Below are 24,675 nucleotides of genomic sequence, written 5' to 3'. Positions count from 1 at the left end.
ATAGGAACGGCATGGGCACGGAATGGCGACGGAACGGAGCCTGCAACGTGTGCCGCCGCGGAACCGTTCCGCCGGAACGGCATAGGAACCGCAACGGCACAGCGTTGCGGGTGCCCTCACTACTCTTTACTGTATCCACCAATGATCTGAAGAGTATTCATAATTTTTTATATGAAGGTATAAATTGTACTACAAATAATTACATAAAACAATAAAAATAAAATAATGTATTTAAAATCAGAACAATTAAAAATAGCAGGATTTTTTTTAATTGAGGATATCACGTAAAATAATAAAAATAGTACCATAATATTAAAATCTATTAAATACAGTAAACCACCTTAAATGATGAAATAGTAAATCACTAATATCTACAAAAGAAATCAGGAGCGCAAATAATTACAACAAAACTAAAAAAATTAGTCACAAAACTAAAAACTAAAGCGCAAAAATTTACCAAACTAAAGCTAATAATTACTCCACATAACTAAAGCGAAAATAATTACAAAACTTAATAATAATTCTTCCATCCGTTCCATAGTAATAGAGTCATTTATTTTTTTATTAAAGTCAACACATTTTTCTACCTACTTTACTCTCCTTTACTTTTTTTCTCTCTTCATCTCTCTATCTTTTTCATTTTCCACTTTATTTACTTAACCCACCTAACACAATTTTTCTTAATCTCCGTGCCGAAAAGAAACTCGTCCATTACTATGAAACGGAGGGAGTATATAACTAAAAACTAAAAGACAACGTAACTTAAAAGAAAATATGTAAAAAGAAACATGAAAGGAAATGTGTGCAAGACAAACAATAGCTTCCTATTTATGTAAATATGAACTAAATATATCGGTCAGCTCACTATATATGCATGATATATACCATATACAAATACTGAATTGATACCGAATTAGCGTCAGATTACAAATACAAATTATACAATGACAGATTCTATCTAAGGTAAATTACAATGGCATAAATACAATGATCAATTACGATAAATACAAAATCAATACAATAATAAGGAAATGATTACTTTCCTCTAATACCTCATGTTTGACTCTATTTAAATCCAACAATTTCATCATCACTTATCCACCAAAAAAATGTACACTCTCACACCATTTCTCCTTCTTCTTGGCATTGCACTACTTCAATGGCCTCAAATCAAAGCTATTAATCAAATCGATTCTCTCTCTCGCCTTTACAAGGAGAAGTTTCATAGAAACAGCATTGATAGAAGCTATTTCAACGCAAGCCATCACTCGCACAACGTCGAAATTCTCTCTCAAAGAGGGCTGAAAGAGAGTGACCTAATAGAGAAACTACCCGGCCAGCCCCCCGTCCCGTTCAAACAATATGGTGGGTATGTGACCGTGAACCAGGCCTCTGGCCGAGCATTCTACTACTACTTTGTCGAGGCTCAACCTCGACGCGCTCATCACAAAAAAATGCCTCTTCTTCTATGGCTCAATGGAGGTGATCATCAATTTTTCACTTTTTTTCTTTCTCAATTGCTTTGGTAGATTAAATTTGAAATTTATATATTTTTAAATTTTGAACAGGGCCTGGCTGCTCATCTCTTGCATATGGAGCAATGCAAGAGCTTGGGCCGTTCCGTGTCCACAGCGATGGAAAAACTCTCTACAAAAATCCTTGGTCATGGCATCATGGTATCTAATTATGTTCAAGTTCAACCATACTTTCGAATGTATATTTAATTACTTTTTAAAAATAATTTGTTGTTTTATTGAAGCTGCAAATCTGTTGTTTCTGGAGTCTCCGGCTGGCGTTGGGTTCTCGTACTCAAATTCGACGTCGGATTTCAGAAGTGGAGGCGACGCGAAGACGGCCATCGACAACTATGCCTTCTTGGTGAACTGGTTGGAGAGGTTTCCTGAGTACAAAGGGAGAGAATTTTTTATCTCTGGAGAGAGTTATGCAGGCCATTATGTGCCTCAATTGGCTCACACAATTCTCCATCATAATAAAATGGCTGGCAAAACAATTATAAATCTCAAGGGAATTCTTGTAAGTTTTTATTTAATTTTATTTTATTTTAAAATTTATATGTGCATTGTTTATGAGTGGCTTTTCACTTTTAGATGAGCATGGAGAAATTATATAATATAGTAATGTCCATTTAATGAGCAACTCCACAATTATAAACCCTAATTAAACCCTAGTAACACTATGCACTTCAACGTCTACATTTATTAGTATGGTTATTTATTCACAAAATAAAATCTGAAATTGAAAAATGACACTTACATAAAAATGGCGTGGTTATGAATGCAGATTGGAAATGCTGTGATAAACGACGAGACGGATGCAATAGGGATGTACGAGTACTTTGGAAGCCATGCTCTGGTATCGGATGAAATCACGAAACAGGTATTGAGATATTGCGATTTCTCCCCTAAGGCGACTGAGCAATCGGATAAATGCAGCGAAGCTCAGGGACAAGTTGATAAAAACACTAATGAAATTGATATCTACAACATTTATGCTCCCCTCTGCCGGAACTCTGATCTCACTCAAAAACCAATCAGGGCTTCGGTAACATATGCTTTCTCCTTTCTTATCACTTATTTATATTTTATTTTATACAATAATAATAATAATAATACTCAAATATATGAATAATGCAGGTCTCCCACATGGATCCTTGCAGTGATTATTATGTGTATGCATATTTGAATAGGAAAGATGTTCAGAAAGCACTTCATGCCAATGTAACCAGAATCCCTTATGATTGGGAATCATGCAGGTAATTTTTTTTTGTAATTACATAATTTTACTAATATGTACATATGATTGAATTACAGGAGTAATTTCTAATTTTCCATAAAAAAATTTGCTAAATGGTTGTTCAATATTTGTAGCGATGTGATTGAAACATGGACGGATAGTGCACCGACTATTCTTCCACTTCTGCAAGAGTTTATGGCTAATGGGCTTCGAGTTTGGGTATTTAGGTAAATTTCACAACTTCTCTCTCACATTTATGTTTGAATTTAGGCAATCTTATTGACTTTATGATTGATTGATATTTAAAAAAAATGGGCATTTGTGTTATTGCAGTGGAGACACAGATGGAAGAGTACCAGTTACTTCAACAAAGAATTCCCTCAAAAAATTGAAACTTGCCATTAAAACTGTGTGGCACCCTTGGTTCCTTGGTGGAGAGGTATGTGCAAATCTTAAAATTGATTTCAAGTTTCAACAACTTTGACTTGTTTTTTCTATAAAAAGCATGAAATTAAAATTGTATTTGTTTAATAATGAAGGTTGGTGGGTATACACAAGTGTATAAAGGAGATATAACATTTGCTACAGTAAGAGGGGCAGGGCATCAAGTGCCTAGTTATCAACCGGCTCGAGCTCTTTCTCTTGTTCTGCACTTTGTTGATGGGACAGAACTCCCTAATTCTTCCAGACTTAGGGTTTAGGCCTTGTCATTAGTAGTAATAAGTATCTTTTGCACAGGCTCAAAGCAAATGAATAAATCGAATATCAATTGAGCTGAGCACACACTTGTTATTTAGCTTCTCCTACTTAATTAGTCTCGCATTTTACAACCAATTTATTAAAATGTACCCTTTGTCATTTATATTGAGTTGCATTGCAAATTGCAAAGACTAGAAACATCAAACCAGAAGAAGTGAGTGGACGTATTCGGAGTTGTTGCATCAATGTTTAGAAAATAAAATTGGACGAACAAGTGAATTGACAACGTTATCGATTTATGGTTTAATCAGTCAAACCGGTTCGATCAACCGTAGAAAAGAACGTTAGTTGACGGACCATAGATGTTCAAGATCGTCCAACATACGGCCTTTATATATATATATATAGGGTGCTGTTAGGTAGAGATTATTTAGCTAAATTGAGAAATGAGATGCAATCTCAACCACTAATCCACAAGATTAATGAAATGTCAACAGCTATCACATTATGTCAATACGGGGGTATAAGTGTCATTTCATTAATAATATGGCAAAAAAAAAATAAAATTGTATTTGAAATAATTTTCTAAAACCCTCTCTAAAAGTCTCGCTGAAAAATCTGTTGATCTTCATACAATTCACACAATTGTGCAAAATCGAAGACCTTCAAAATCTATGAAGTATACAGAAGCTAAAGAATTTGAGCAATACCGTTTTTACCCCAAATTGAAGCTGAAGAATTTGAGCAATTGAAACATGAATATAGGAAGTAAACAGAAGCGGAGAAGACAATTGCGATGGCGAGAAGGTAGGGGATGAAGACGAGTGTGTTGGCGATTAGGTAGGAGGAGAGGCGGTAGACGCCGCTGGAGGCTTCTCGAAGGAGGATTGGGCGCTCGTCGATGAAGATCGAGAGGGTTTCGGTGGTGGAGGAGAGAAGGAAGGTGAGCGTGAGCGTGAAATCGCTTCTCGATCCCCAATTTGTCTAATCCGATGTTGATGTATGCCGAGCACGATTCCGACTCCTACGGCTTGCAATGTGTTGGTGACGAGCAATTGCTTCGTTCTGTAAATGATTTTCCAGAATCGGAAGGATATGAGTGTGAATTCGTGGATTCTCGAGCTTCCAGATCTGATTTTGTGTTCAATTTGAGGAGGAGAGATGGATTCAATTGACATCTGCTATATACTGCCCAAAGAACAGTAGTTATTTTGATGTTGGTACATCTGCTGTTCAAATTTACCATGCTTTCTCTAGGTTAAGCTAGTTATTATCCATCCTTTTGTCATATGAATATTGTTAGAGAAGTTTAAATGCAGTGTATACCATGCTTCCTTTGGTTTGCTTTCTTGAGTTTGGTCCTTGTTTTCATGTTCCATTGAAAGTGCAGTTTATTGAATCTAAATATTTCTATTTTCTTTAAAACTATGTTTCTTTTCTTAAAAATATTTGTATGGCAGAGCATGTTGATATATATTTGAGATAAAGGATACTAACATAATAAAGAAATCCTCATGTAAATTTTGGATGTTCTGTTTCTTGATCATAACTTTCCTTTTGTGATGTATCCCCTGCCACCCTCCACCATGTCATATCATTTTCCTGCTCCTGCTCCGGCTGTTCCGGTGGTTGGAGGTTGGTGAGGATTTCCATGGCGAATTCGAGGAGATCGAGCTGAGGGGGACGGTGAAGCCGTTGGAGAGGAGGAAGGCTTCGAGGGAGAAGATGTCGTCGTGGTGGATCTCGAAGCAGCAACAGCAGCCGCCGCAGGCATGACGCCGGAGCTCTTCTCCGTGCTGCAGTAGGTGAAGAGAGCACCGGTGTCGTTCCGGAGCCACTAGCAGTGCAAGGAGACGGCGGAGGTGGTGGAGCTCGATCGGATTCTCCAGGTGTTTGATGAATTGATTCAGAAGGTGTGTGTGTTTGTGCGTGTCAAAGTTTAGAGTGATTTGTCTGGCTAATCTAATTATTAAGATTCGATTTTTTTTCCAGAAAAAAATGTTCTTTTTTCTTGTTTACAGTGATGGTTGAATGTGTTATGTTTTTCTAGCAAATGTTTCCTTTCTTTTAAATGAGGGATTTTTTTTGGTGGATTGTTTTTCTTATTCTTGAGCTGAAATTGTTCTTAATGGAGTTGTTGTCTTAGTTAATTCTGCTGATTTTTTTATTGGTCTTGATATTTTACCATAAGTAATCTCTCTCTCTGTTTGCCTCTTGAGCTAAGATTTCCATAGCTTCTTGGTTCTTGTAAGAAACATATTGATCTATTTGAGAGAAAGAGTGAGAGAGAGAGAGTGAAAAACATCTTGATCTTATGTCAACTACGATGTCAACAACAAACGTTATTTATGTCAACTACGATGTCAACATCAAACGTTATTTATGTCAACCACAATGTCAACATCAAACGTTATTTATGTCAACTATTATGTCAACAACAACATTTTACAAATAATTAATGTCAACAACAAATATTTCCATATCAACGACCTATATTATTTATGTCAACAACAAGGTTTTACATATAATTCATGTCAACAACAATGTTTTACATATAATTTATGTCAACAACATTTTTCATAAAATTTATGTCAACGACCTATATAATTCATGTCAACAACAAACGTTATTATGTCACCGAGCTATATAATTCATGTCAACGACCTATATAATTAATGTCAACATGTCAACAGCAACATTTCACGTATAAATTATGTCAAATAAGAACATTTTACATATAATTGACATTGTATATATATAGTTGACATTGTTTTCGTACTCAACAACAAACATTTTCATGTCAACAACTTATATAATTTTACATATAATTAATGTCAATAGGAACATTTTTCGTATAAATTACGTCAAATAACAACATTTTACATATAATTGAGATTGTATCTATATAGTTGACATTGTTTTCGTACTCAACAACAAACATTTTCATGTCAACAACTTATATAATTTTACATATAATTAATGTCAACAACAACATTTTATGTATAAATTATGTCAAATAAGAACATTTTACATATAATTGACATTGTATATATATAGTTGACATTGTTTTCGTACTCAACAACAAACATTTTCATGTCAACAACTTATATAATTTATGTCAAAAATAATATTTTAGGCAATATCACAACCACCTTATCTACACAACTCACAAATTCCAGCAACACAATCGAATTAAAAACTGCATCCATATATTTCACAAATTAATCGTGATGGTTGGACGTCAAATAAATCGCCTTCTCAAATTCATCTACATATTTCACAATTTCATCTACAAGTTCAAAGCGGGACCCACAAACCAGAAGTGAATCCATCCCCGAATCACGATGAAGATGGAAGCGTAGGCGAATTTGTTGAGCCAAAACAGCAGCCCTTTCTTGCCGACATACAACCCCACCGCCTTCTTACTCAAGCTCATCGATTCCCCATCCTTCGGCGCTTGCTTTTTCGCTGCCGTTCTGCCTCTGCCGCCGTTGCCTTCCTCCTCCACCTTTTAATCTGATTTCTACGGTCTCCGCCTAGACCTAAGTAAATGTTTTCTTAGATTTAAGAAGATTTCAGCTTATTAGCTTCACACACAAAGAACTAATCCACAGGAAACTGCCACTCTATTCTAAAGATGGCTGCATATCACAAAACAGGCTGCTTGAAGGAGAAAGCTATAATTAAGTGATTAACTATCAAAATTCAAAGCTATGCAACAAGAAATCAACCATCCCTACAGTATTACTCTCCTTCAATCTTTAAAATCCATTTCCAGCAATGAAAGCCTTTCAATTTACACAAACAATACACATTTCCGTCAATCGCCAAACCACTATTCAAATGCAAAGCCAAACAATAGAACAAAACTACTAACAGCTGAGAAAGGTAAAGCGAAATTGCAATCAAATCAGTGAAATTTCTCCGAAACGCACCGGTGAGTAAACCTTGCAGAAGCCAGCGGCTTCACGAAATTCACTCCATCACTAATCTCAGCAGCACTCAACATCGATTTCGCCACCGCAACGCACTCGTTCTCCTTATTACACACGGAATCGTCGGTGCCGCTGACATTATCCGGCGCCGAATATTCACTCACGCCTCCGATTCCGCCTGAATCGAGCTTATCAGACTCCGATCCTCTCTCCACGCCTTCGAATTTTACTCCGCACCCAGACTCGTCGGAAATTCGGTTTCACCAATCTCGATAGGCAGCTGCTGCACATTCTACGGCGTTCAGATTCTACCCAGGGTTTCAATTTTCATCTTCTTCTCGATTTTCTGTATTTTCTGATCTCCAATTCTCACTCTGATGGAGGAATACAATCATGAGATGAGAGGGAGCTCGAATTGGAGGTGCAATTTTGTGTACGGAAGCGTATGGAAGGAACGCCTTAGAGATGGAGAGAGAGATCGAGAAGTAGAGAGCAAGAGATGAGAGTTGCTGAATTTTAATTACCTTAAAATTACCATTATACCCTTTCATAATAAATTAATTTAAAAATATTTTTTGTGTGGCAAAATCTAGACCACTCATTTAATAAAAATGAGTGGCTGAGATTGCATCTCATTTCTCAATTAGCTTAAAAAATCTCAATTGATCATGGACCTATATAGGCAAATGAAATCATAACATAAGAAATGAAATCTTGGAAATTAAAGAGGGTTTCGTCCATGTTGAAGCTCTTGAAGTTGCAATATATTACCATTACCCATATATCCCCTCCCTCTTATTTGTCATTTCGACTCTATCAATGTATTTTAACTTATGATTAAATTGCATGATTTTCTTCCACAATAACCTCTTATCCCTACTCCTATTCAGTAATACATCTTCAATTTAAAATTTTATTCTATGTATTTTGTACATATACCATTAAACGATTAATACTTTTAGTATGACACAAATAAGTAGAAGGGAGATAAAAAAGAAAAAATAATTAAAATATTATCAATAGAAAATAAAGTGCTATAGAAAAAAAGATTGTCTAAACTAAAATAAAAGTGGGGAGGTTAAAAAATGAGAATATTAGGTAAAAATGGAATATTTATTTAGCAACACGTTTCGAAAGTTGAGCAGACAAAAATGGTTGGTGCAGGCTCAAGAGTCGTCGGTGACACTGACCTTTTTCTAGTTGAACTTCAACCTAACCCCTCATCTTAACATCTACACCAATTGATTTCTCAATTTCTGGGAAGGGGATCAAGAATCATCACATTCTCAAAAACACCACTTCATAATTGATGGCGAAAATGGCGCACAATCTCGCCTCGCCCAAATTCTCAATTCCTAATGCTAAATCTCCGGCTTCAACTTCCTCTTCCTTGCTTTTCGCCCCCAAGACTCTCAACAATTCGTCCAAAGGATCGTGGGTTTTGGGTAAAGGTTCCATCTTGACGGTTAAAAAGACAAACCAATTGAGAGTTGTGGCTTCGGTCGCGACGGCGGAGAAGCCGTCGACGGTGCCGGAGATCGTGCTACAACCCATCAAAGAAATCTCCGGCACTGTTAAGTTGCCGGGCTCCAAATCACTGTCGAATCGAATTTTGCTTCTTGCTGCTCTGTCTGAGGTATTACTTACACTTGATTGTCGATTTCTTCTACTTTTCTTAAATTTCCTAAATGCATGTTATAAAGGGCTTATTTTTATGGGTATTGGTCTTTAAGGTGACACATTTTAGATCTATTGTAGGCTTAAGTTTCACTACTCATCTGCCTCATTTTGTCTTTCATCATGATTGTCACGATATCTTTGCATTCTTCTTTTCTCTCTTGCTTCTTCTTTCTTGTTTGTAAATATGTATATTAGCATGCACATAATGTGTGATTCAGTGATTCATATTGTTCACCAAATATTGATTTTATTGTTATAAACGCAATGTTTATTTATGTGTTCTGCACACTTGTTTTAATACTGAATATGAGTGAGCTAATCAAATTGATTTTAGTATTTCAGTATCCATGGTATCATTTGTGTAGAGCATTATGTTAATCTTGCCAAGTCTGAGACAAGACTAGATCTATTTCAAATTTTCAATGCAACCTGGCAGTTAAGGCCTCGCATACTAGCAGTTATATTTCCATTATTGAGCTGCCAAGAAATCTCCCCCTTTGGTTATGTGGTTATGTGGTTGGCATAGAAATCTCCCCCATTGGTGACTCTATCTCCAATACTTATGCAGGAATATCTTTCTTTAGGATTACTCGTTTGAAACCCTTGTTCGTCTGTGGCTGAAGATGAGAGCCTGAGAAGAAAAGTATCACATAATGACATAAATTTTTCTGTTCTTTAAGATATATTATCACATTTTGAACCTTTCACATCGACCTCAAATTTTCATTTGATTAATGTTAGAAATACTTTAGGAGTCCTTAGGCTCTTATCAGAGGTCAATTTCAAGTACGGAGTATATATATATATATATATATATATATATATATATATAGTAGTGATCTATGGCAAATGCCCCTTAACCAAATAACTAGAGAACAAATCATAGCCACAAGATCAAATAAATCAAGGGCTAGTATTAATTTTCGAATTTAATGAGATATTAGTTCCCTCAATCACAAATTTACTCCATAATAACAAGGCGGGGGTATAATGGTCATTGCATAGAGTGAAATTTTCAGTCCAACTCTGCTCATCAGAAACCTCCAGGGTAGTCTCGGATCTCGCCGGTTTTGGTGGCGGAGGAGGATCCGCAGTCGATCAAAATCAACGGCAATTCGTACGTTCAGGTTAAAAACAGAAGGAAGTCTTCGTTGGGCGGAGTTCCGAGATCCGGCTCCGTGAGGAAGATGCACATGCGATGAGCAAAATTGGCAGTTTGATGCGGATCAGTTCTTAAAGCTGTTATATTTGGATATTGAAATTCGATATTGAATCTGTGTGGACCTTTTAAAGCTGTGAGTAGTTGTATTTCACCAAGAGTATTGTGGTTCTGTGAAGTTTTTTAGAATCATAGTGGCAAAAGATAGTGATTTAGAGCATCAAACAATGTTAATACTTAGTTTGTTCACTCTACATGTTTGATTAAATGCCTAATTGATGAGTTAACTAAGAATTCAGCCCCTGCAATTGCTGCATATCCCGATTTTCCTATCTGGTTATAACCGACCAATCGATCGATTATTTTGAAGCTTTTCTGTTTCAGTTAACTAAAAAATGATTTCTAAGGTGTATTTCGAATGATGTTTTTCTCTATTATGTAAACAAGAGTGATGTGTTTTGTAAACAAGAGTGAAGTAAAATCATGCTAAGAGTGATGTGTTTTGTAAACAAAAGTGAAGTAAAATCATGCTAAGAGTGATGTGTTTTGTAAACAAGAGTGAAGTAAAATCTGAATAATAGTGATGTGTTTTGTAAACAAGAGTGAAGTAAAATCTGAATAAGAGTGATGTGTTTTGTAAACAAGAGTGAAGTAAAATCTGAATAAGAGTGATGTGTTTTGTAAATAAGAGTGAAGTAAAATCACAATAAGAGAGTGATGTGTTTTGTAAACAAGAGTGAAGTAAAATCATACTAAGAGTGATGTGTTTTGTAAACAAGAGTGAAGTAAGATCATACTAAGAGTGATGTGTTTTGTAAACAACAGTGAAGTAAAATCATGCTAAGAGTGATATGTTTTGTAAACAAGAGTGAAGTAAAATCATAATAAGAGTGATGTGTTTCGTAAACAAGAGTGAAGTAAAATCATATTAAGAGTGATGTGTTTTGTAAACAAGAGTGAAGTAAAATCATGCTAAGAGTGATGTGCTTTGTAAACAAGAGTGAAGTAAAATCAAGCTAAGAGTGATGTGTTTTGTAAACAAGAGTGAAGTAAAATCATAATAAGAGTGAATTGTTTTGTAAACAAGAGTGAAGTAAAATCATAATAAGAGTGAAGTGTTTTGTAAACAAGAGTGAAGTAAAATCAAAGTAAAATCATGCTAATAGTGATGTGTTTTGTTAACAAGAGTGAAGTAAAATTACGCTAATAGTGATTTGTTTTGTTAACAAGAGAGCATAACCTTGATTGGGATATAACCTTTATTGATTTTGGCAGCCAAAGCACATCATTGGAATTTTGCGTTTCACTACTTAATGCATTGAGATCATCGAATAATCTAATCATAACAGATCAAATCCATCACTAAACTAAAACTACGTACCAGGGGACATACATGTTAAGCAATTGTTCATGAAGCTCCATAATTATAAAAAATTACCATTCAAGTTATTGACTTTAAGTCTTCAACATAAAGCTTAATGAAGGCATAGTTCATTGCTAGTACTGTTAGGAAACTCAAAGTAAAACTGCCATCCATCAGAATAAACACGCATCTAAAGACCCAAAACTCTTTCTGCACAATCAGGAAAAGTCAATTTATTACTGAAACTGTAGACCGAAATCACATACAAACCACATAAAATGAATGTCTATATCACAAAACACCGAATTCATCAACCAACAACCAATTAAAAAAAAATCAAAATTAAAGGCGCAAAATGAAATTAAGAAGCATCATAAATCAATCAAAAAATAAAGAGAACTAAGAACGGTGTTATTCAGATCGAAAGGAAAAGAAAGCGCAGATTTGGAATGAGAAAGAAGAGAAACAGCGTAATTGATCGAATGTTTAAATCTCATAATGTAATTTCCAAAAATACCCTTGACCTATTTTATATAATTAAAATAAATAATATTTGTTCCATTAAGATGTGTGGCTGAGATTTGTTCTCTAGTTATACACTTAAGATTAGTTATATCTTGATCACTACCATATATATATATATATATATATATATATATATATATATATATATTTGTATCTGTAAATTTATAAGTTAGTCAGTCACAAGATGCAACAAACTTCTGGTGGATCTTGAACGCCTCCGCAGTTATCTTTTAATTATTGAATCTATGTCTTCTTTAACAATGTTCCTGAAATAACCGTTAGATGTTTTCCAGGGAACGACTGTTGTGGACAATTTACTAAGCAGTGATGATATTCATTATATGCTTGGTGCCTTAAGGACTCTTGGGCTAGATGTGGAAGAAGACAAAGCTAATCAACGAGCAGTTGTGGGAGGCTCGGGTGGTCTATTTCCAGCTTCTAAAGAAGCTAAGGAAGAAATTCAACTTTTCTTAGGAAATGCAGGAACAGCGATGCGCCCTTTGACTGCTGCAGTTGTTGCTGCTGGAGGGAATGCAAGGTATATTATTTACACACTTTTCCACACGTATTACATTCATGCCTAAATCCTGATCCTTGAGAGCTTTTCTCATGACTCTGTTTGAGTTTTTAGATAACTTCTGTATCTACAAGGGGCACTTAATATAATAAAATAGTCTTGATTGATTTGGTTGCATGGTAAGCTGCTAGTAATACTTACTGTGATCAAGTTTCTTACTATCTTGCTTTTATACACTGTTATGACTTTCAGCTATGTGCTGGATGGAGTTCCTCGCATGAGAGAGAGACCTATTGGTGATTTAGTCACTGGGCTTCAGCAGCTTGGTGCTGAAGTTGATTGTTTCCTGGGCACTAATTGTCCCCCTGTTCGTGTTGTTGGAAAAGGAGGTCTTCCTGGCGGGAAGGTGGGTCTTCCTTTCACATAATTTTTTTTTTCGTTTTTGGTGGCAATTATCTAGGTATGCCTGCATGTTACTATGTCACGTACGGTAACGTCGTATGTAAGCTTCAAACTGATACCTACCTTGTCAATTTCTGCTAATAAATGGGACTTGGGAGAAGCTAATAAATGTTGAATTTTCTGCCTTATCACTCCTCTTATCATATTGGAACTGGATAGATGGATTCATTCAGAGTACCGAATGTGCTATTGTGAGTGTTGTTTTCGGTGCCAAGATATTTGCCATGTACTTGTGTTAATTATGGAGCCTAAAATATCTCCTACCATGTTTAGGATTTGTTTCCTTGAAGTATATTTCCTTGTGATAGATTTATTCCTTAAAAGATATTTCCTTATGGAATATGTTTCCTAGTTTGACTAGAATTAGGGCTCTCTAGTTACTTATAAATAGAGGTGCTCCCTCATTGTTAAATCATCCTGAAATTATATAGTGAAATCCCTAGCTTGGCATCGCCCCCAGACGTAGATACACAGTGTATCGAACTGGGTAAACAACTTCTTGTGTTCATTCTCTTTCATATTCGTGATTGCCTGTGTTTATTTCCCAACAACTGGTATCAAGAGCCTAGGGTTTAAGAGGCAGAAATCACGATGGGGATCGACGAGAAAATTGCTGTAGAGAAGTTCGATGGATCTGATTTCGGATTTTGGAAGATGCAGATTGAGGATTACCTGTACGGTAAAGATCTCTGGAAGCCTTTAAAAACCAAACCCGAAAAGATGGAACATGAGGAGTGGGAGCTGCTGGACAGAAAAGCGATGAGCGCGATTAGGCTATCGTTGTCCAAGGATGTGGCTTATCACACGACTGCAGCAAAGTCGACAAAGGAGATGATAAAGATCTTGGAGGACATGTATCAGAAACCATCAACGGCAAACAAGGTACACCTGATTAGACGATTGTTTAATTTTAGAATGCAAGAGGGAAAGCTGGTGCAACATCTCAACGAGTTCAACATGATTACTTCGCAACTGAACTCGGTTAATATAAAATTCGATGATGAAATTCGTGCCCTGATTTTGCTATCGTCTCTGCCTGAGAGTTGGGCAGGCACAGTGACAGCAGTTACTGCTGCAGAGACAAAACTAACAGTTGACAGAGTAAGAGATCTGATGATTGGTGAGGAAGTTCGCCGGAGAGAATCAGGATCTTCTACTTCGGGATCAGCACTGAATACAGAACAGAGAGGCAGATCGAAGGGAAAGCAAAATCGTGGAAGATCAAATTCCAGATGAAGGAGTCAATCCAAGAAGGATTTGGATAAAGTTAAATGCTGGAATTGTGATGAGTTTGGGCATTTTAGAAATCAATGTGAGGCACCGAAGAAGTATAAGAATAAGGATCAGAAGGACAAGAAGACAGCAAACGCTACCATGTCTGATGACGATGGCGAGGCGTTGGTCTTGAGCGTCAGTAGTCTGATGGAATCGTGGGTATTGGATTCTGGGGCGTCGTTTCACTCCTGCAGCAATGTGGAGATAATGGAAGACTACGTTTCTGGCGATTTTGAGAAGGTACATCTGGCTGATGACGAGCCCTTAGATATCGTGGGAAAGGGAAACGTGAAGGTAGTGACGTCCAATGGATCCGTAATAAAACTGAATGGAGTCAGACACATTCCTGGATTGCAGAGAAGTTTGATTTCGATTGGGCAGCTTGATGCAGAAGGGTACACCGTGACGTTTGGCTGCAACAATTGGAAGATTACCAAGGGAGCTATGATAGTAGCTCGATGTAAGAAGGAGGGTACGTTGTATACCACAACTAACTCCAATGATTGCATTGATATTGCAAGTGAGGCAAATAATGCAGATTTGTGGCACTGTCGTCTTGGCCACATGAGCGAGAAAGGGATGAAGATAATGTGCTCAAGAGGTTTACTGCCTGGCTTGAAAACTGTTGAAGTTGGCCTGTGCGAGGATTGCGTGTTTGGGAAACAGAAAAGGGTGAGTTTCTCAAGAGGAGGCAGAAAATTGAAGACACAGAAGTTGGAGATGGTCCACACTGATCTATGGGGACCAGCACCTGTGAAGTCCCTAGGAGGCTCTGAATATTATATGACTTTCATCGACGACTCTACTCGAAAGCTATGGGTTTATTTTCTGAAGAGTAAATCCGATGCGTTTGACGCTTTCAGGAAATGGAAAGCCCTTGTTGAAACTGAAACCGGGATGAAGGTGAAGTGTCTAAGATCCGATAATGGAGGAGAATATGAACTTGCAAAGTTCAAGGAATTCTGCGCCGAGAATGGAATCCGCATGGAGAAAACTGTGAAAGGAACTCCACAGCAGAATGGAATCGCAGAGCGCATGAACAGAACGTTGAATGAGCGAGCAAGATGCATGAGGTTGAAAAGTGGATTGCCAAAGAGTTTTTGGGCAGATGCAGTCAACACAGCTGCATTCCTAATTAATAGAGGTCCATCAGTTCCCTTGGAGTTTCGGATACCCGAGGAGGTTTGGACAGGAAAAGAGGTAAATCTATCTTTCCTACGCATCTTTGGTTGTGTTGCTTATGCTCATGTTAGTTCCGTTGAGAGAAGTAAGTTGGATGCTAAATCTATTAAGTGTACGTTCATTGGTTATGGAGGCGATGAGTTCGGTTATAGACTCTGGATGAGCAGAACCGTAAGGTTATTCGCAGTAGAGATGTCATCTTCAATGAACAAGTATTGTACAAGGATAGATTGGAGGCGTCAAGTCCCAGCAGTTCTGAGCCACAAGTGGTCGAGCTAGACATCTCAAACTCGAGTGGGAGCAAGGAGAGTCAGAATGCTGAAGAGGTGCTTGAAGAAGAACCAAGCACTCCACCACCGACTATTCCGCTGCCTAAATCGACTAGAGAGCGACGTGCACCTGATAGGTACTCGCCCTCTAATTTCTATTTGTTACTTACAGATGGTGGTGAGCCCGAGTGTTATGCAGAGGCAGGAGAAGGCCCTGATAAACGAAGGAGGAAAATTGCCATGGATGACGAGTTTGCCTCTCTTCTCCTAAATGGCACATGGGAGCTTGTGGAACTTCCTAAAGGGAAAAAGGCATTGCATTGCAAGTGGGTCTATCGAATCAAAGGTGAAGCTGATGGTAGCAAGCGCTACAAGGCTAGGCTGGTTGTCAAGGGATTTGAGCAACGATACGGTATTGATTATACAGATGTGTTCACTCCTGTTGTGAAACTAACTACTATTCGTTTAGTGTTGAGTATGGTAGTTGCAGAAAATCTATTGTTACATCAGATGGATGTAAAGACGGCATTCCTTCATGGTAATTTGGAGGATAAGTTGTACATGACACAGCCTGAAGGATTCATAGTAAAAGGAATGGAAAACCTTGTATGCAAGTTGAAGAAGAGCTTGTATAGTTTAAAGCAAGCTCCAAAGCAGTGGTACAAGAAGTTTGATGGATTCACGATGGAGATTGGCTATAAAAGATGCTACGCTGACCATTGTTGTTACTACAAGAGGTTTGACAAGAGCTATCTTATTCTGTTATTATATGTTGATGATATGTTGATCGCAGGAGGTGATCAAAAGGAGATGGATAAGTTGAAAAGGCAATTGTCTGAACGATTCTCCATGAAATATCTTGGAGAGGCTAATCAAATTTTGGGCATAAGAATCGAGCGTGACAAGGCGGCAGGAAAATTGTATCTTTCGCAAGCTGCTTACATTGGTAAGGTTTTGGAAAGATTCAACATGGATAATTCGAAGCCAGTAAGTGTGCCTTTGGGCAGTCACTTTAAGCTGTCAAAGAAGGAGTCGCCGAGTACAAAAGAAGAACGTGCTGAAATGAAGAAAATTCCTTATGCTTCAGCAATTGACAGTATTATGTATGCAATGGTGTGTACGAGGCCTGATATTACACAAGCAGTGGGAGTAGTGAGCCGGTTCATGGGTGATCCGGGCAAGCAACATTGGGAAGCAGTTAAATGGATCCTTCGATACTTGAGAGGTACTACAGAAAGCGTCTTATGTTTCAATGGCAAGAATGTCGAGCTGGCAGGTTATGTGGATGCAGACTTGGCGTCCAATGATCTTGATGGGAGAAGAAGCACAACCGGGTATGTATTTACTTATGGTGGTACTGCTATTTCATGGACTTCTAAGTTGCAGAAGACTGTTGCTTTGTCTACTACGGAGGCTGAATATGTAGCTGCGATAGAGGCAAGCAAGGAGATGGTGTGGTTGCAGAGTTTCTTAGATGAACTTGGGAAGGAGAACAAGAGTAGCATACTCTACAGTGATAGTCAGAGTGCTATTTTCTTGGCGAAGAATCCAGCGTTTCATTCTAGGACAAAGCATGTGGAGTTAAAATATCATTACATCCGACACCTAGTGGAGATGAAAATCCTGCAACTTGTGAAGATACTTGGAAGTGAGAATCCTGCAGACATGTTTACTAAGGTGGTGACCTTAGAGAAATTGAAGCTATGCATAGCTTCAATTGGCCTTGGAACTTGAAGAGAAGGTTAGGCGATGCTAAGCGGATGAAGGGATGAGATCACGAGGAAATAGTTGTTTAGGAGTTGTTAGTCTCCAAGTGGGAGATTGTTAATTATGGAGCCTAAAATATCTCCTACCATGTTTAGGATTTGTTTCCTTGAAGTATATTTCCTTGTGATAGATTTATTCCTTAAAAGATATTTCCTTATGGAATATGTTTCCTAGTTTGACTAGAATTAGGGCTCTCTAGTTACTTATAAATAGAGGTGCTCCCTCATTGTTAAATCATCCTGAAATTATATAGTGAAATCCCTAGCTTGGCATCGCCCCCAGACGTAGATACACAGTGTATCGAACTGGGTAAACAACTTCTTGTGTTCATTCTCTTTCATATTCGTGATTGCCTGTGTTTATTTCCCAACAACTTGATCTGGATAAGAGTACTGAATGAACTTCTCCCTCCCTCTGAGTTTTTCATCCTCATTTGGGAAGGGAAACAACCTTTTTCCTTTAGAAGACCAAGAATTTATGATCTATCTTCTCTCTGTTCTTTCCTTATGTTTGCAGGTGAAGCTATCTGGATCCATAAGCAGCCAATACCTGACTGCTCTGCTCATGGCCGCACCCCTGGCTTTAGGAGATGTTGAGATTGAAATCATTGACAAACTCATTTCTGTGCCTTATGTGGAGATGACACTTAAATTGATGGAATGCTTTGGCGTCTCAGTAGAGCACAGTGACAGCTGGGACCGGTTCTTGGTCCGAGGAGGTCAACAGTACAAGTAAGTTCTCTCCACTAATCTGTAAGCAGCTTTGAGGAACTCGATTTTGTCGAAGCTTGAACGTGATGCATTCATCAGGTCTCCTGGGAAAGCCTATGTGGAAGGCGATGCCTCGAGCGCCAGTTACTTCTTGGCCGGTGCCGCTGTTACTGGTGGAACCGTTACTGTTGAAGGGTGTGGAACAAGCAGTTTGCAGGTATTTGGACCCTATACGATGTTGTGATCTTCCTGAGGTTTCCAATTCTAATATCTTCTCATATTCTGCGTTTTGAAGGGTGATGTTAAATTTGCCGAGGTTCTTGAAAAAATGGGTGCTGAAGTTACCTGGACTGAGAACAGTGTGACTGTTAAAGGACCTCCTCGTGATGCATTTGGGAGGAAACATTTGCGACCTGTTGATATAAACATGAATAAAATGCCTGATGTGGCCATGACTCTCGCTGTTGTGGCACTTTTCGCAGATGGACCCACTGCTATAAGAGATGGTATGGCCCCTTCACTCAAGTAGTATAATAAGCTTTTGGAAACCTCTTATCATATGTTTGTCTTCTGAAATTCTGTTTCATTAGTAAATAGTAATGGGTGGAATAGTTGGAAACGAGGTTGCGATATAGTTAAAAATGAAAACGAAAGCAACATGAATGATACCTTACCTTTGATCCTTTACCCACATCTCTTATCCTATCTTTAAACAATGAACCTGAACTAGGAACATCTATTCTCAATGTCTTTGATCAACTTTTGCTCACTTTGTTTCCATTTTTGCAGATTCTTCTGCTTTCGATACTAATTAAGCTGACTTCGTTTCTCTCATTGTTCGCAGTGGCTAGCTGGAGGGTTAAAGAAACAGAAAGAATGATTGCCATATGCACAGAACTTAGAAAGGTTGGTTGCTTTTTAGGCGTGCTTCCTCGATAGATAGATAGATAGATAGATATCTGTATTGTAGTGTCCGTGTGATCTTATATCATTGCTCTACTCGTATCTGTGTTTCAGTTGGGAGCAACGGTTGAGGAAGGGGCGGATTACTGTGTGATCACTCCACCGGAGAAATTGAATGTGACGGCCATTGACACATATGATGATCATAGGATGGCGATGGCCTTCTCTCTCGCTGCATGTGCTGAGGTTCCAGTGACCATCAAGGACCCCGGATGCACCCGTAAGACCTTCCCCAACTATTTTGACGTGCTTGCTACGTTTTCCAAGCACTGAAATACGAGGAAGCGATTGAACGATGAATCGCAGATTACGGTGAGAATTGTTGTAACAGTAAAAAAAACATGTTTAATTCTGGGAATTATTTTGGTTGTAGATATAGATTGAATTGTTGTGAGCATTTCTTGAAATATAATTAGTGTTTTGTGTCATGTCATGTCATGTGAAGAGCAATAATATATCTTAAATTATATTCCCTTCGTCCAATTCAAGATGTCCGTCTTTCCTTTTTAATTTGTCTCACTTAACTCAAGGCGTTCACCTTCTATATTTGAAAAATGAGAGAACATCTTTTTTAGTACATCAACTATCCCAAATGAGCAAATTTAGTCCGTAACATTTCATAATATCTTTTAAGGTCCATCACCTATAAGTTAATATCAATTCAACTACTTTTTGACTATTTCCAATATTTTCATTACCAAAGTACCCTTAAGACCATGAAGGACAATTCAATCTATTTACCCTCTCATTTTCATTAAAGTATGTAATTTGGAATAGTTGATGTACCAAAAAAGATGTTTCCTCTAATTTTATTTCAAAATAAAAATATCTTAATGATATTAATATTCTATTACTATTAATTATTTATGTTTAGTTTTACTTATTTGTAATATTTTAAATCATTGTACTATATTTAATATTAATAGTGAAATAACTTAGATATAAATATATGTAAACATTATACTTATACAATATTTGTATATAAAAGTAGTTCAATTTATTAGATAGAATATTAATTTTTCAATCTTAAAGTTATACATAGAATATGTTATTTTTAAGTGCAATACAAATTGATGATTAAAAATAAATTAAGATTTAGAATTTTAAATAATTCAAAGAGCTAAGTTTTATTTTATTTACTCTTATGTAGTAACTGTAGTCTAAAAAAATTAGTTGAAATAATCCATAATCAATTTAATAAAAAAACAATGACATTCTTAGTTGAATATATGATTAATTTAAATCTATGATTGTTTAATAAAATAAAAAAAATCAATAGTTGCTATCAATTGTTTAATATCACAATGTCGTGTCTCAGTATTATCATTAGGCCATTTACAACATCATGAAAATTGTTCATAGTTCTCATATCTATTCTCTTGACTATTCGTGAATCATATTTTTTCTACTTTATTAAATTTTTATTTGAATGTACTATACATTACTTCCTCGGTCCCATAAAAATATGGGCATTGGTTACGGCACCGGAATTAAGATAAAGTTGGTAAAGTAAGAGAGAGGAGGAGAATGGTATGGTAAAGTAAGAGAGAGATAGAAAATAGTAGTTAAATTAATGTTAGTGGATAGTGGGACATACATTATTTAATTGATATAACTTTTCAAAAATGGAATGCACATATTTTGTTGGGACGAACGAAAATGGAAAATGCACATATTTTTATGAGACGGAGGAAGTATATATTATGATTAACTTATATTTTCAATTTAATAAAATTAAGAGATTCATTAAAATAAAATATTTATCTTAGTTTTATCTAAATAATTGAGAATGTAACCATATCAAAAATATTAACTAGCACTAGAAAGTAATATCATAATATTAAAATAAAGTATGATATATATTAATAATAATAGTATAAGATCTATTAAACTTAATCCCAAATAAATTAGAAGAAAGAAAAAAGTGGATGAATAAATAAATTCAATTGCCCTTCATGATCTTAGCCCTTAAGGGTACTTTGATTATGAAAATATTAGAAATAACAAAAAATAGTTAAATTGATATTAACTTATAATTAATGGACCTCAAAAGATATTATAAAATATTACGGACTAAATTTACTCATTTAGAATAGTTAATGTACTAAAAAAGAGCGTTCCTTTTTTGGAAATAAACCTCTCTTTCCTTTTCTCATAATTTCCATCTATGAATAGGGGTTACTTTTTTAAGCAACACAAGCCTACAGATTTTTATAGGAAAACTTTGGTTTCTCATTAAGGACGAAAAGTATATATACGCCTACAAATTACGGGAGGATAAATCAAGAAAATTGGCTTTTTGATAAAAACTAGTTCTAATTTGAATATGAAAGAAAGAAAGCGAGATTAAGAGCATCCACTAGAATGCCGGTGCGCCTATAGCCCCGACGGGGTGACGGCAGGGCTATCTATAGTGGGGAGAACGTCCGCACCGAGGCGGACAAAATTTCCGGGGCGGACGGGCATCAGGCGATTTTTGTGCGAGGACGCGCCGGTGCCTCTCCTGCGGGACGATAGGCGGGCAGGCCTATAGCGGGCGGTTCGGGGCGGACGTTTAATTTTTTTTAAGTTCAATTTAATTTACCTATAAATACAGCCCATTCCTTTCATTATTTTCACACCATTCCACCTCTTCATCACTCATACTTTCTCTCACTAGAATTTGTGGACTGAAATGGACGATTTGTGGAACGACGCATGGAATTCTCTGATTCAAGAGGTGCAGTACGAGGCCGAGGAGGAGGAAGCGGTGCGCGGCGGAAGTGGCGGAGGGCGCAATCCCTCGTGCGATTAGTCGTCGGCGGACCATCCAACGAGACCATAGCGGAGCGCACCAGCGTCTAATGGCGGACTACTTTGTGGATAACCCCCGTTATCCACCCGAGATTTTCCGCCGGCGATTCAGAATGTCGTAACGGCTCTTCAACCATATAGCGAGGAATTTGGCGGAGCGTTACCGGTGCTTCACCCTCCGGAGTGATTGCGCTGGCCGGATAGGGCTGTCTACGCTTCAGAAGTGCACCGCTGCAATCCGGCAGCTTGCGTACGCCGGACCAGCTGATATGTTCGACGAATATCTACAGATGGGTGAGACGACTAGCCTAACGGTGCTTAGGAAGTTTTGTAAGGGGATTCGGGAAATATTTGGTGGGGAGTTCCTACGAAAGCCCACCCCTGATGAGTGTCAAAGACTACTGGATATGCACAGTTCGATCCACGGTTTCTCAGGAATGTTAGGAAGCATCGATTGCATGCATTGGGAGTGGAAGAACTGCCCGGTGGCGTGGAAAGGTCAGTTCACGACTGGATTCAAAAACAAACATCCATCGATGATTCTGGAAGCCGTTGCTGAATACCGTTTGCGGATCTGGCATGCGTATTTCGGTGTTGCAGGTTCAAACAACGACATCAATGTTCTTCAGTCATCGTCGCTCTTCAATGATGAGTGCCGGGGGAGGGTCCAGAAATCAGCTTCGTAGCCAACGGCACGCAGTACAGTAGAGGATACTATTTGGCGGATGAGATGTATCCTCGGTGGCCAGTACAATTCGCCAACCGGTTGGTCCGAAGAAACAATATTTTGCGCGGAAACAAGAGGGTGCTAGGAAGGATGTTGAGCGCGCTTTTGGTGTCCCTCAATCGCGGTGGGCCATTATACGGTGCCCGACACGAGTTTGACACGAAGATGATGTCGCGAATATTATGTTAGCATGTATCATATTGCATAATATGATAATAGAAGATGAAGGATTTGCGGCAGAGCGCTGGGCACCAGAAGATGGCGCAAGTACAAGTAACGGTGTTGCCTCCGCGCCGATCCAGATGGGCGTACCACGGAGCAATGAATATTTGATCCAACGTTTCAGTGATATGCGCAGGACCACAACACATACCACACTCTAGGCCGATTTGATTGAAGAAGTTTGGGCACGTAGGGGAGGCGGCGCAGTGTGAACACCGTTGTGATTTTCAATAGATTAAATTTTCGTTATATAATTTTTCCAGTACTTTAATACGACGAAAATTTAGTGGTTAATTTTAATTTCTTCACGTATAGCCGTTTTCTTATAATTACATATACTCCGATAAATTTAATTATAATTGAATTAACATAAATGAAAAAAAAAATGGGCTATTGGAAGTGTCCACTATAATGGCGGAAACAAATTTTTTGGGTGCGGATAAAAAAACTGGGGTTGTGGACAAAAAGGGGGCGGGGCTATTAAGGACGTCCGCCTTATAGTGGATACTCTAATTATACTAGCACTTTACAATTCTTCTTCGTATTTGTCCTCTCTAGATAAAAAATCCTCCCGTCCCATTCAAGATGTCGACATTTCCTTTTAAGTTTGTCCAATTATGTCCTTTTTCTATATTTGTAATTAAATCTCTCTCTCTCCTCTCTCATTAAAATATTCAATTACTTTTTCAACTCTACTTTATCACAAACAACTATTCCATCTAAAACTTCGTGTCAGTCAAGAATGTGGCCATCTTGAGTGGAATGAAGGAATATTGACTTAAATTTGGGGAAAACCATTGAATTGCCGTTTAGGCCATCCACAATAGGCGCCCAGCGACCGCCCAGCCGAGCGCCGGCGCTGGGCGGTTCGCTGGGCGATCTATTGCAGCCGCCCAGCGGGCGATTGGAGAGAGAAACCGCGCAGCGCTGGGCGGTCGCGTGGCGCTGGGCGGTGCGCTGAAAGGTCCGTTCGGCGCTATTGCAGCGCCCGGATCGCCCAGCGCACCGCCTAGCGCGAAAAAATAATTTTTTTTTCGAAACACTATATATACGCGCTTTGTTCGTCATTTTCATTCGCACCACTTGTTTTAACGAGTACTCTCTCTATCTTAATTTCTGTTCAAGATCAACAACGCAAAATGAGTAATGCTGGTGGTAGTAGTGGTGGTAGCGGAGGGGATGCTGAGGAGTACGAACGTCGAATGGCCGAGGCGTTGGACGCCTATACGACCAACGCGATAAACCAATGGATGGAAAGGGCCTTGCAGCCGGCGATACCTCGACCTCCCCCAGTGGTCCACCGCCGCAGTGTGATTGATCGGGATCACGTAGCTGCACATCAGCGCCTATACGAAGACTACTTCGCACAGGAGCCTCGGTTCAACGCCAACCTTTTCAGGCGTCGTTTTAGGATGACCAGGAACCTGTTTATGCGTATTGTCAACGCTTTGGAGTCTCGATATCTGTATTTCCGCTTCAGACACGATGCGTCTGGCAGACCCGGCCACACACCTATTCAAAAGTGCACTGCGGCAATCCGGCAGTTGGCCTACGGAGGCGCGGCAGACATGTGGGACGAGTATCTCCATATCGGTGAGACGACTGCCTTGCAATGTCTGAAGAATTTCTGTCTGGGAGTGATAGAAGTATTCGGTGATCAGTATCTGCGAAAG

The 24,675-nt window shown here is 38.2% G+C and overlaps 2 protein-coding genes across 2 annotated transcripts; both read left to right on the top strand.

The window, feature by feature from the left end:
• Positions 1-1,109: 1,109 nt before the first annotated feature.
• On the top strand, positions 1,110-3,455 carry LOC121800990 (serine carboxypeptidase-like 40). Its single transcript, XM_042200470.1, has 8 exons — positions 1,110-1,482; positions 1,569-1,676; positions 1,760-2,034; positions 2,302-2,562; positions 2,655-2,773; positions 2,889-2,981; positions 3,088-3,193; positions 3,294-3,455. The coding sequence occupies exons 1-8, from the start codon at positions 1,110-1,112 to the stop codon at positions 3,453-3,455; spliced, it is 1,497 nt and encodes a 498-aa protein (XP_042056404.1).
• A 5,074-nt stretch (positions 3,456-8,529) lies between these two features.
• On the top strand, positions 8,530-19,743 carry LOC121799509 (3-phosphoshikimate 1-carboxyvinyltransferase 2-like). The gene is made up of 8 exons (XM_042198902.1): positions 8,530-9,024; positions 12,409-12,653; positions 12,885-13,038; positions 18,104-18,318; positions 18,397-18,514; positions 18,593-18,803; positions 19,142-19,203; positions 19,315-19,743. Exons 1-8 carry the CDS (start codon positions 8,698-8,700, stop codon positions 19,531-19,533), a joined length of 1,551 nt encoding a protein of 516 aa, XP_042054836.1. The 5' UTR covers positions 8,530-8,697; the 3' UTR covers positions 19,534-19,743.
• Positions 19,744-24,675: the final 4,932 nt, after the last annotated feature.

Source organism: Salvia splendens, chromosome 4 (assembly GCF_004379255.2).
Source record: "Salvia splendens isolate huo1 chromosome 4, SspV2, whole genome shotgun sequence".
Classification (NCBI taxonomy): domain Eukaryota; kingdom Viridiplantae; phylum Streptophyta; class Magnoliopsida; order Lamiales; family Lamiaceae; genus Salvia; species Salvia splendens.
Note: the sequence above shows the minus strand (reverse complement) of the source record. Positions and strands in the feature narration are given on the sequence as shown.